This window comes from Ahaetulla prasina, chromosome 3, assembly GCF_028640845.1.
Source record: "Ahaetulla prasina isolate Xishuangbanna chromosome 3, ASM2864084v1, whole genome shotgun sequence".
Lineage (NCBI taxonomy): Eukaryota > Metazoa > Chordata > Lepidosauria > Squamata > Colubridae > Ahaetulla > Ahaetulla prasina.
In genome coordinates, this window is record NC_080541.1 from 117,129,655 (window position 1) to 117,142,943 (window position 13,289).

Consider the following 13,289-nt stretch of genomic DNA (forward strand, 5'->3'; position numbering starts at 1 on the left):
CTTCTCCGAAGACTCAGGGCGGCTTACACTATGTCAAGCAATAGTCTTCATCCATTTGTATATTATATACAAAGTCAACTTTTATTGCTCCCAACAATCTGGGTCCTCATTTTACCTACCTTAAAAAGGATGGAAGGCTGAGTCAACCTTGGGCCTGGTGGGACTTGAACCTGCAATAATTGCAAACAGCTGCTGTTAATAACAGACTGTCTTAGCAGTCTGAGCCACTCACTGGACCCTCTTCAGTTTCTTCTGTATTTTTTTCTTTTCTTTTTATTCTTCTTTCCCAAATGTTATTGCCAAGCCTCAAATATATGCTTTTATTGTATCCCGTACATTCTAAAGAGATGTATCTTCCTTTTTGTTTATTTTTTTAAAAACTCTAGCTCTAACATTTATAATCTTTACCAGGCAATGCCTACAATTACAAGATGAGGGACATGGTAAATGCCATAGAAATATTTGGGGTTAGGGAAAAAAACTGGCATGAGTTTTAACAAGAAGGGGACATTGGAACTAGAGGTGATTCATTTTTGTTTTTATTTTTATTTTTTTACAAAGCAATAATAAAAATTATATGAGAGAAATGTTTAGAGACATCTCAGGAAGTCACAAGAATGGATGCTGCCTAGGCTCTGCAGATCCAGCCAAGGTGCTGGAAAGCTGAGTAAACAGTGGTCCCTGCCAAACACAGATGTGCAATGGAGCCGAGGACTCCACGATTTCGCTTACTAGGATCTATAAAAATAAGACAGAATATTCATATGGTGTAATACAAATAGCAACATTAATAACTGATGTGCAAAATAAATTTGTTGAAATGCTTTTTTTTTGTCCAGTACGTTCTAGATGCTTCAAGGAAATTGTTGTAATCTTTATATACAAAAGAGCAGAAATAAAGTCATTACTTATTTATATGGCATTACAGACTATCTTGGGCAACCTTCTATGTGTCATTTTTGTTATGTGGTTCTCTTACTAACTTGCAATTTCTACATGCTTTACACTCATGGCACATACTTTCCAATTTAAAATAAAGGGCTAAGTATCTGCATAGCATTTTTAACTCATGATATATTATTTCCCCAAACACTAGCCCTAGTAGGATGGTTACTTCTACATTTTTGATAGCTGGCTGAGTACAAGAAAAAGCTAAGCAACTAGACATTCAGATATATACATTCAAGTTTTCCTCTTCTCTGTTTCTCTAATCATGATTTTCATTCTATTCCCTAGGGAATACTAACACATAGACTTCATTCACAAATAATATTATGCTTATCTATGGTTTAATATAATGTGCAAATTCACTTTTATCACTTGCCATTATGGATAGATAAACCCAACATCTTATTTTTGATTTCAAATGTTTTCTGGGAATAATACAGTCTATATAGATCCATTATATAGTGCAAGTCAGATTTTTAAAGCAAAATTTGCTGAATAAACTAAAAACAACCTAGAATCACCCTGGAATCACAATGCACACAGCCAGTTTAAAATACATGCCTTAGCAAGATTCATGATCCAGTCATTCTAAATTTGGTGTTGTTGGTTTTAACAATAACATTTAAAAAAATTAAAAATGCTTTGATTCAATATGTGAATTTAGCCTCATTTAATCAATAAATAAAGTCCTAATGTTCTAAGTAAATTAATTCCAGGTATGTTTTTCCTTATTTCTTTCCATTTTCTGGGGAAAATATAGGACCAGCTATATTAGGGGCGTCAAACTCAAGGCCTGTGGGCTGGATGTGGTTCATGGGTGCTTAAATCCGGCCCCCATGGCCCACCTGGAAATATCAAAGGACCAGCCCGCGGTGCCTCTGGCAGCTAAAAGAGGTGGCAACAGAGTGCTGCTGAGGCCATGGAGAGTGAAAATGAGGTGCATGGGGGCCACACATGAACTCTTTGCACCCCGTTCTGGCCAGGTGGGTGCTGCAGGATGCATCTGTCCCAGCCACCCCACCAGCTGCTGGTCCACAGAGGATAACTACAATGCTGATCTGGCCCTCAAAGAAATACAGTTTGACAACCCTGAGCTATATTGTCTAAAAATAAACTTTAATTATGAATTCAAACTAATCTTGACATAACCCAGATTATGTAAAACAGTGTATGGATGTCAAGTGAAGCAGGAGTTTATAAACACCACCACAAAAGTTGAAAACAGCTTTGCAAGAAATGACATGATTGTAACTCTCAATACAAGGACTCACCTCCTGTGTAATAGCCATAAGCATAGAGTATTCTTCCAATTATCCATGCTATACCAAGTCCTGTAGCAACATGCTATGAAGAATAATTGTACATGAAAGGATGTTTACAATTAAATGGATATTAAATGGACAGTTTGTCACTACAATTAGGATCTATACTGTGGGAGAATCATTCTGAAAAGATGTGGTTATAGCAGCTAAGAAAGTAAATAAAGACAGGTACAAAACATAAAGCTTATTCCACTATTTCATTTGCTCCAGAGTCCTTTTAACACCCTGTATTGGGCAAGTGCAACAATTATGAAGTGACATGATCAGTCCAATTCAACTTTCTCTTTTACCCTGTATAACTTTTACCTTTCTTTCCAAATTTCTCTTTATCAAGTTACATTGTGAGCTTATTTAATAACATGAATTTATGTTGATCGTGACAGAGCACATTTAACTGGTTCAAAAGATCAACTTTTTGTGGTCTGATTCATGTTCTTAAGATATGTAAGCAATAGTTGTCATCAATATCAATCCAAAAATATTTATTTCATAGGCAATCTTCCAGTTTCTTAAATCAATAACTTTGTTCTAATTATGGCTAATTGAACATCCTTCAAGTTACCAATAAGAAGTTTCTGTATTTTGGGATTCACTGGTTGGCGCTGCAGGACAGATATGGGATAGCAAAGCTCTGTGGAGCTCCACGAAACCCAGCTGATACCTGCTTGCCAGGAGACCTTACAGGATCAAAGACATCCTGGAGGGGTGTTGAAGAAAGGAGGGACACTTTGTAGATCACGAGGAAACAGCCAGTTTTGGTCGCCACGATGTAAAAAAGATGTTGAGACTCTAGAAAGAGTGCAGAGAAGAGCAACAAAGATGATTAGGGGACTGGAGGCTAAAACATATGAAGAACGGTTGCAGGAACTGGGTATGTCTAGTTTAACAAAAAGAAGGACTAGGGGAGACATGATAGCTGTGTTCCAATATCTCAGGGGCTGCCACAAAGAAGAGGGAGTCGGGCTGTTCTCCAAAGCACTTGAGGGTAGAACAAGAAGCAATGGGTGGAAACTGATCAAAGAAAGAAGCAACTTAGAACTAAGGAGAAATTTCCTGACAGTTAGAACAATTAATAAGTGGAACGACTTGCCTTCAGAAGTTGTGAATGCTCCAACACTGGAAATTTTTAAGAAAATGTTGGATAACCATCTGACTGAGATGGTGTAGGGTTTCCTGCCTGGGCAGGGGGTTGGACTAGAAGGCCTCCAAGGTCCCTTCCAACTCTGATGTTATGTTATGTTATGTTAAATCCTACTGATTGGCAGCAGAGACAACAGCCAAGGTTTGGCAAGACCGAAGCTGACCACCGGGACAAGAAGATTATGAGCTGAAGCAGTTTGTGGACAGAGGATTGGAACTGGGTGAGACAACTTTCAACTTCTATATTAGAGATTTAAACCCAAATAAAAGAGTTCTTTAAAAAAACCTCTCCAAAATGCTAAGAAAGTGGCAATTTAACACAGAAAGATTATAGACCCAAAAGTGAAACAAACTTTTAATGGAAGACAATGAAGCTTTAAAATATAGAAAGCCCAGACTAGAACTTGTAGCAGTGTGAAAACTGACTTAATTTGCGGATAACACTGTCTGATTACTAGAAAAAATTATATAAGTAAAAAGGAATTCTGTTTTTTTTTCCTTTTTCTCTCCTCGATCTTTTTGACAATCAGCTGTTCTATCTTTGCTTTATTTAATGCTGGAACTTAGGAGTGGGGGTGCCACTTGTTAGTTTCTTGCAAAAATCAAATCCAGAGGCACACAAAGATAACTGATTCAGCTGGATTCATTAACTTCTTTATATGCATAATAATACATGAAATAAGTTTACAATACCAATAGCAGCTTCACCGTTTCATTTCGGTTCAGATCAGCAGACAAGTTCACACACACAGCTTCACAGCTCAGAGTTTAACACACATTGCTTTCTGTTTCACTTTTCTCTGCACAGAATCAGAAGCTGTAGACTAAGATACACTCTGGCTCCAGTCTGTCTCAGTTCCCAATTGGCTGATTTAGTTGCTATGCCTATTCATTGGCTGACCTCGTTACCATGTCTTTCCAGTAATGAATATTCTGACACCACCTACTGGTGACAGAAGATATTATACTAGTACACGGTGGGAAAAGACCTTGGCAAGTCAGGATTGATTGATAACAGAAGAAAAACAAGGAGGAGAAATAGTGAAAGGCAAACAACACCTGGAAGACCTCTTTATTTTGGTTCCATATCGACTGTCATTTTGGCTGCTTGGAAATATTTAGTGAGCCTTTTGAAGATTTTTAAGGCAAGTAAAGGTAAAGGTAAAGGTTCCCCTTGCACATACGTGCTAGTCGTTGCCGACTCTAGGGGGCTTTGACTCAACGCCAAAGACGTATGGAATGCTATTACCTTCCCACCAAAGGTGGTCCCTATTTTTTCTACTTGCATTTTTATGTGCTTTCGAAACAGCTAGGTTGGCAGAAGCTGGGACAAGTAATGGGAGCCCACTCCGTTACACGGCAGCACTAGGGATTCGAACCGCCGAGCTGCCGACCTTTCGATCGACAAGCTCAACCGTCCTAGCCCCTGAGCCACTGCGTCTGATTTTTAAGGAAATGTTTCTTGTTAATTATTTTAAGGCAAGGTGGACTATAATTAACAAGAAACATCCTTGAAACTGAACACTTGATTATGTGGATTAAAGAGATTTTTGGAAATCTGGTGGGCCAATCTGGATTAATAATACTATTTGATAGAACACTTTACAAGGCGAAAGAAGAAAAAAGAAAAATTAAACAAGACTTTAAAATTTGGATAATTTTGAGGGTGCAAATTGGAAAATTTTAAGAACTATAAATTTTGCGGATTTTGAGGAACAGTCTCGGGACTGAGTAAAAGTTACTAATACCGGCGTTTTTGGGTTTTCTGGGCAATTGGGATATTGGAAACTTGGTGGAATATTGAGTAACTTTCAGAAAACAAATACAGTTCATAAAGAAATACTATTGATGTTTCAATGTATTCAGGAAGATATGACAAGGAATTATAGGAAGATGATGGAACTGATGCAGGATACAGATGTGACACTAAAAAACCCACAGTAAATAACAATAAAAGATGAACAAAAAACTCAGAAAATAGAGGAGAAATCAGAAGGCGCTGAGGAAAGAATAGAGGAGATAAATTAAAAAATGATATACACAAATAAAGATATGGAAGAGATAGTAATAATTCTTAAAATAGAACAGATAGATTACTCTTTAAAAGCTGAAAATATAGAAGAGAATAATGAGAAAGATCTCCCATAAGTGATGAAAAAATTGCAGATGGGTGTTCTAGAGATCCAACAGCAAGAAATAGGTGTTGAGGCAGATGAAATACTTAAATTAAATAAGTGTGAGGTAAGGAGATACAAGATCCCAAGGAGAAATATGAAAGATTTACCAAAAAGTCAATAAGAGTTGAAATTCTAAAAAGGGCAAGAGGTGATGGATAGATATAGAATATTTCTTAATATGGTGGCTATTTTATTAAGAGTTAGAAAAAAGAGGTAGAAAGTAGAAATTGGGAAAATAGTATTATGTATACTGATATATAATAGAATATATAACTACAATGTATACACAAATGTTAGAAGTTGAAAGATTATGATTATGTATATTTAAATATTATCATTAGTATTGCGTATAAAGTATATCGACCCAGACAATATATTGTTCACTAAGCACTTATGGATGTTAAAGAAAAAACTATAAATAAAATTATATATAAAAAAGAAGTTTCCATAGTTCTTATTTTTTTGCAATGTTAAGTGCTAATTTAAAAAAAACAATTTGCAAATCAGGATGCAATATTTTACACTGATGCCAGATGCTGATTACCGTATGAAAGTTATTTATTTATTTATTAAATTTGTTTGCCGCCTATTTCACCATGAGGTGACTCTGGGTGGCTTACAACGTTAAAAAATAAAAAATACAACAACATGTATACATTAGGAATAAAACATTAAAAAGAATAAAATACTATACAAATACAAATTATCAGCTATAACTAAAAGATGGATGGGTATGAATATACAACATTAATTCTTCTGCCTCTAGTTTTACTATATTGCCTTAAGAAGTATTATTGGGTTAAAAAGGTACACCAACTTTCATTGAACAAGTTGTTAATCATATCCAGACTTAAATATTGTTCTTACCGGGTAATAGATCCCACTGATTCCAAGAAAGAACAGGAAGGAAGGATATGTTTCCAAGCTAAAAACACACAGATTTTAAAGTATACTTCATTAATGGGTTTTACTCATTTATGTCCAATTGAACATTATACAGAACCTAACATATCCACAAAAAGAAAACAAAATATTCTGCTATCCCGATACCTTTAGCTTGCCTGCAATCATAATAGTAAACACAAATAGATTCATCTTACAATTTGTAATTTTGCTCTGGTTTTTTTGCACAATACATTCTTGATCACTGTCTTTTCAAACAGGTGCTCTGCAGTTGTCTAGAATTACATCCAAATGACCAATAGTAACTGCATTTCATGATGTCCAAAGACAGAGCAAGTAACGTGACAGCCTGCCCCATTTAGGAGAAAAGGCATATGAGTGCTGCTTCAAAGTAACCAATATAGATTTCAGGCTTCCACAATTCCTCTCTAACGTACAGGGGAATTCAGATGTCTTCTAGGCACCAAATCTGGAAGAAACTGGGAACGAGCACAATCTAATAGAAACTACTTACGTGTTCTGGTGTGCCCTCTGGATACAGTTAAAGATATGCCCATTTTCAGGGTCTGTACTGTACATGGTTGGATACTATTGAGGGAAAAATTACATACATATATGATTATATATATGCATATATATACACATATATATATACGTAGGTCTTTGGTTATTCGAGTTTTCTCCCGCGTAAAATTGGAAGTGTCTTGGCGACATTTCAATGAAGTCTCATTCGTCATCTTCAGGCTTCAGCTTCGTGCTTCTGGGAGCAATGTGTGCTCACAGCTGTTTCTTCCTTTTAACTGCTAGTGGGGGTTTGAACTGATTGGGTGGGAGCTTGGCTGTGCTTTGATTGGATGGGTTTTTTTTATGCTCTGATTGGGTGGGGGTGTGTCCTGTTTGGGTGGGGGAGCACGAAGCTGAAGCCTGAAGATGACGAATGAGACTTTGTCGAAACGTCGCCAAGACACTTCCAATTTTACGTGGGAGAAAACCCGAATAACCAAAGACCTACATACAAACACCCGCAAAAACCTCAGAAAACATATAGATATACATATATACACACACACAGTGTAGCTATATAAATAATATATACATTAATTCAAAGCTTACAGTATATTTGAAAGAAATATCTCCTGAAAGAAGCTGCCTTTTTTCTTACTCATACAATAGACAGGTAAATTGGCAAGCATATAGACAAATTAAAATTTAAAAAATACATTAATACAGCAAAGAATGATTAATAAAAATAACATTTATAAATAATAGAATAATTTAATAAAGTAAAATAACTGCATTACCATGCTTTTGCCTACTTTTGTTATGAAAGTAAAAATTAGATATATGAAAAGCATAAAAAAATATAACAAGATGTAAACTAGATCACATACAGAGGAAATGCTGCTCATGGGAATCTTTCTATTTAATTAGCTTAGATGTTTTCTCTGTAGTGGAATCCTGACCTTTCAATTTCAAGCACCTCCTCTTGACTGATACAAATTTTACAGTTACCTTATTTTAACTAACAGCAACTCTCATTTTTATTATTTGCTTACAGGTAATTCTCACATAATTATGATAATTAGGACAAGCAACTCCATTGCTAAACAAGTTTAAATTGTGACATCACCAAATTGCCATTTGTGTTTGTCTGTCAGAAGTTGGCAGGGAATGTTGCAAATCCTGATTATGTGACTGCAGGACCCTGCAACAGTTATTATGAGCTGGTGGCTAAAGGCTCAAATTGCAATCATGTGACACAGGGATGCAGCAACAGCTGCATCTACAAGTACTTATAACCGCAGAAGTGTTTTAACTCCCCCATTTATACCCTTCTGGCAACCTGAACTTTGTGACCTCTGACACTAGTTGACCTTTGCTATCTTTTCCCCTTCTGCTGACAAAGCATGCGTGCCCAGCCTAAATACAAGATATGGAATAGTGTTGGAAGGGATCTTGGGGATCTTCTAATCCAACCCCTACTCAAGCAGGAGACCCTATAGTATTTCAGACAAATGGCTGCCCAATTTCTTCTTTAAAAACTCCAATGATGGTGCAACCATTAACTTCTAAAAGGAAGCCATTCCACTGATTGATTGCCATAACTGTCAGGAAATCCCTCCCTAGTTCTAGGATGGTTGTCTGCGTGATTAGTTTCTACCCATTGCTTTTTGTCTTGCCTTCAGGTGCTTTGGAGAATATCTTGACACACACACACACCTTCTTTGTGGCAGCTGCTTAAGATACTGCATACTGCTATCATGCCCCTTCATGAGGTAGCTGCTAGATGCCAGAGGCTTTCTTCCCCAGATCATATATAGCAGTTTCCTCATGAGACTTGAGTTAGACTTTGCTTTGTACTGCAGCTTGGGAATTTCTTGCAACCCCAGAGCTATGGCATGCGACGTAGCCCTTGAGCTGCAGCATTTTCTTTCTCTGGCTTCCTTGCTCTCATGCTGCACTTCAGCACCTCCCAGCTTGCATGCCGCTTGCATTGGGCCTTCCAGGGCTTATGTGGGACACAAGCCACTTGCTATTTAGTGATCCACAAGTCAGGGCAGTTGGCACTGTGAGGATTGCTGTTGCTAAGTGATAGTCTCATGGTATCATGTTTTAACTACCAGTACTTTGCTAAGCAATGGAAATTACAGCCCCACATGTGGTTGTAATGCCTTGAGAAATGCCTTATCTCTTCATTGCCACTTACTGATTCTACTCATTTCTGCAGCCCAAATCTTTATTCACTTTATCTTTTAAAATTGTAAGTGGTATGGATCCAATTTATTGGAGCAAAATCTGTGCCCTTAAATTAAAGTCACCTTAGAGGGCTAAGGCCTCTGCATAAATCAGGTTGATAGATTCTGACTGGGTCTTTTAATGGTTCTGAATTCCTTCCCCATGGGCTATGAAAGTTTTAAACTGGTTACTTGTTTTGCCTGTTTATTTTTTATTATTATACAATATTTTAATTATTTTTTAAAATATTGTTTCCTGAAAGGTGAAGGACACTATTTTACATAATTCAACTTGAAGTATTTGCAACATTTCTACACACATACATTTCCTTTCAGGAAATGCCAGAGTTTCTGCCTCTAGAAATAGCTAAATACCCATGCTTACCTCCACATGATATTTCTTGCGTGCATTCGCCACATTTACTGCAAGGTGTGTTATCAAGACAAAACTGGCAGTACCAGTGAGAATCACATAACCATATTCTTTTGAGAAAACCACCATTTTGGCCCTATGAAGAAAGTTAAAAGTAGTAAGTTAGTGCGTGTTCATTCCAATATATAGTAGATAAGAGTATATCATCTGATCTAAACAGGTAATAATTATATTCTTTCCCCAGAAGAGGACATTAAAAAGAGTAAAGAAAGTGAGGAGATCAAAATAGAGGCCGATTTCTACAGATTAGCACTTATGAAGCATGTTCTTGGGCCCATCATTGTCAAATCCAACAACCAACCTTTCCCCATCCTGAAATAACTTAAACCTTCCTAGAGAAAGTTTTAAAGGCACCATAAGAAAACAAATTAGGCAGCTTTGCTAATTTGAATGAATATTAAAGAGATAATATTCATATCTCTTCTGTGTAGCTTCATTACACATCCTACAGGAGAAAACATATGTTAAATCTTTTAAGAACTTTGGTAGATTGAAAACATACCAATTTCATCACTGGGAAGCTGAGAGTTCTTTGTTCTTTCGATTAATGCAACTAATTTTGAAAAGAAAAATCCAATAGGATAATAGTGTAACTTTCACCAAGGATGGGTTTTCTCAATCTTCAGTTTTCTCAAGTTTGGGATTTCCTGGGGATCTCCTTTCTAACTATTAGCTAGAGCACGGGTGTCAAATTCGCAGTCACGTTGCTGTCACATGATGTTTCATGACATTTTTCCCCTTCGCGGAGCTGGGTTGGGCATGGCCTATGCGTGATGCATCCGGCCCGTGGGCTACCCCTGATGTTAGAGCCAACCAAATTGCTATCATTTCCTGGGCATTCAGATATCTATATCAGAATAAATTCCAAGGAATTTTGTGAGTCTTGTTTCAAACAAAATATGTTTAGATTGTGCTGAAAGTAAATGAGCACAAAGAAATAGCAGTGTAAAGTCACAGGGAATACAAATTATTCTACAAACCACAGTTTAGCATGATTTAAGACTCAAGTCAGAAAAGAATATAACTGGTTTCCTGGAGATTATTTAGAGATTTTTACCCAAAGCTTTCTTCTTTTGCATTTGGTGTTCTATAACAACAACAACAACAACAACAACAACAACGGAGTTGGAAGGGACCTTGGAGGCCTTCTAGTCTAACCCCCTGGCCAGGCAGGAAACCCTACACCATCTCAGACAGATGGTTATCCAACATTTTCTTAAAATGTTCTGATATCAATGATTTGTTTCTCCTGACAATCTAGCTAGAACTATGAACTACAGAATAGCAGGGGATTGAAATAGCAATTGCCTTACAAAATAAACAACATTTTTCTAGAAAACAAGGTAACATTCCTTTTAAAATAATTGCCTGAGCAAAGCCTATGCTGATTAACAGTCCCCGAGTGATTACTAAAAAAAATGCCAATTTTGTAATCATTCTAAATGGTTATGCACAGGAAACAAATTCCTGTGTGCCCACTTGGCCAACAAAGAGTATTCCAATATTCCAATAATGATGAGATGGCAATATACAAGTCTTTCATGAGCTAAAAAAATGAAGACAGACTATTGCAAAATATCTCCAAATTGCAGGATTCAGTCATAATTCCAAACTACTGTCCTAATTCCTCTGCCTTTCATAATTTTCATGTCCTTACATAAAACCAATATAAGTTCTAGTATATGCTGATACAGTATTTAAAGCTGCATCCTCACTGTAAATGAAGTTGCATCTTTATATTATGTGAGCAAAGATATATTTGGGACGAAATTAGAATTTTCCTCAAGCTTATACTCTTACAAATCTCATCAAGCCCTAGTAGCAGTAACCATAACCACTATGAATAAATTCAGTAAAAAAAGCAGTGTAAATCCTTGTATCTGAGATATTTGCAAAGGGTATTTGCAAATCGGTAGGGGATGAGTTCAAGTTTCACCTTAAGCATTAAAGTGGGCTGGATGACTTTGAATCAATTACTCTCTTTCAGCCCAACCCATCTCACAAGGTTGTTGTGGGGAAAATAAAAGGAGGAAAGAATATTAGGTAAGTTCAACCCCTTGAGTTATTTATAAAATAAAGGCAGGATGCAAAAAATGAAGAACCCTGCAGGCAGCTAATGTTTCCTATGTCTTCTTTGTTTTCTTCTTGATATCCTAGTAACTAAGCAAGTTTTCCTTTACGTTGTATTCAAATATGAAATACAAATTCAACTCAAAATCTGGGTACAGAAAAACTGATAAAAACCATAGCAAGTCGCTTTCTCTCTGTAGGCAGTCTTTCAAGCAAAACAGTCCAGCTTCCTCTTGTTCTCCTAGTTTGAACTTTAAATACTATCATGGTCTTGCTTTGTGCTGTCTTCTGTGCTTCCTCTATATCACACCAAAAATAGAATTTTTTATTGGCCAAGTGTGATTGGACACACAAGGAATTTGTCTTGGTGCATATGCTCTCCGTGTACGTAAAAGAAAAGTTCTTTAGCAAAGAACTTTAGGCCTATTTTTTTTTCTTTTGCTGGGAGTTCCTGAAATATTATACAAGTTTGGAGCTACTTACTTGAAGGAAACAATTGTGTGCTGCATAATATTCTAATTTCACTATATTTCGGCTAAAAGAAAGACACTTTCCCCCATAATGAGAAGCATAAGCACGCCATATGTAGCTACAAGCCCTAAACATCTACAGCACATTCAAGCTAACCTCAACTAAAGAGAAATTTCTTGGCAGTGAGAAAGTTCAAAGCAGAGCCCAGAGAGGAAGAATTTGGCCCCACACAATGCACTCCTTTAGGTAAAGAAATAAGCAATGGCGGTATCGATAATTTGTGAGAAACAGCCGAACTGTCTGCACTCTCAACAAATAGTACTTTAAAATACGGTTGACTAGTCGGGAACAATATGAAAGCGCTTCCAGACCTCCCGCAGAAGGTTTTGTAGAGAGCATTCTGAGCTAAAGTCTGCAGGGACGATTCCGGTCTAAATTCAAGAGCTCATCACCTCAGTCTCAAGGTGTGGTAAGGAGCAATTTCCTCTACCCACCCCCGGGAAGGACAAACAAAGAAAGCGTGTTTACGACGATTAGCGAGCAAATACCCCACCAGCGGCCTTCGAAAAGGCTTTTTCCCTGTAAGCGGACAGGAGCTCACCCTTCTCTGCGAGCTGATTCGTCAATCAAAGGGCCAAGGCAATAAGACCGTACAGCAGCCACTCAGCCAAATCACCCTCCTCCTCTTAGCTGGAAGTCCAGCACCTGCCCGCGCCAGGAAGAACCTAAAAGCTCCGCCCAGAGCAGAAAGAGGTTCCTGTGAGCGCCGCGAGATCTTCCTCTGATTCTAATGTTCGTTCTTTCATAATGTTCTATAGGTGCTCTTTGCTGACATTCTCATAATAGTTGTTTGCAGTACTCCAATTTAACTTATCTAGAATTTTGCTGTTTCCAGGATGATGGACTATTATATTCCACTTGGGGCACTATAAAGGCAGGATTATCCTCCAGCCTGTTTTGGCTTAAGCTTTTTTACCAGCTGTTCTTTCACTTATTTGGGATATGTAGGGATCAAGTCCATCTGGCATTACATCTCCATTACTGTATTCTGTTATTAAAAGGGCAGAGTTCCACAGTGCCGGATGTACAT

At 37.3% G+C, this 13,289-nt stretch overlaps 1 protein-coding gene across 3 annotated transcripts; it reads right to left on the reverse strand.

Annotated features, from left to right (window-relative positions):
- Positions 1–521: 521 nt before the first annotated feature.
- Positions 522–13,029, reverse strand: MGST3 (microsomal glutathione S-transferase 3). Of its 3 annotated transcripts, none has more exons than XM_058175866.1 (6): positions 12,801–13,015; positions 9,611–9,734; positions 7,005–7,078; positions 6,455–6,512; positions 2,220–2,292; positions 522–738 (listed from the first exon to the last, which is right to left on the reverse strand). In XM_058175866.1, exons 2-6 carry the CDS (start codon positions 9,725–9,727, stop codon positions 629–631), a joined length of 432 nt encoding a protein of 143 aa, XP_058031849.1. In that variant the 5' UTR covers positions 9,728–9,734; positions 12,801–13,015; the 3' UTR covers positions 522–628. The 3 variants fall into 3 exon arrangements, with proteins under 3 accessions (XP_058031849.1, XP_058031850.1, XP_058031851.1); XM_058175867.1 differs by lacking the exon at positions 12,801–13,015 and adding an exon at positions 10,161–10,554; XM_058175868.1 differs by having other exon boundaries at positions 736–873; positions 12,801–13,029.
- Positions 13,030–13,289: the final 260 nt, after the last annotated feature.

What these genes read in the sequence shown, in the direction of transcription:
- MGST3 (XM_058175866.1), bottom strand. Translation starts at nt 9,727, where the DNA reads ATGGTGGTTTTCTCAAAAGAATATGGTTATGTGATTCTCACTGGTACT. An exon ending in GCAAGAAATATCATGTGGAG is followed by an intron (nt 7,079 to 9,610) that starts GTAAGCATGGGT and finishes TTCCCTCAATAG; the next exon opens with TATCCAACCATGTACAGTAC. An exon ending in CAGAGGGCACACCAGAACAC is followed by an intron (nt 6,513 to 7,004) that starts GTAAGTAGTTTC and finishes GTGTGTTTTTAG; the next exon opens with CTTGGAAACATATCCTTCCT.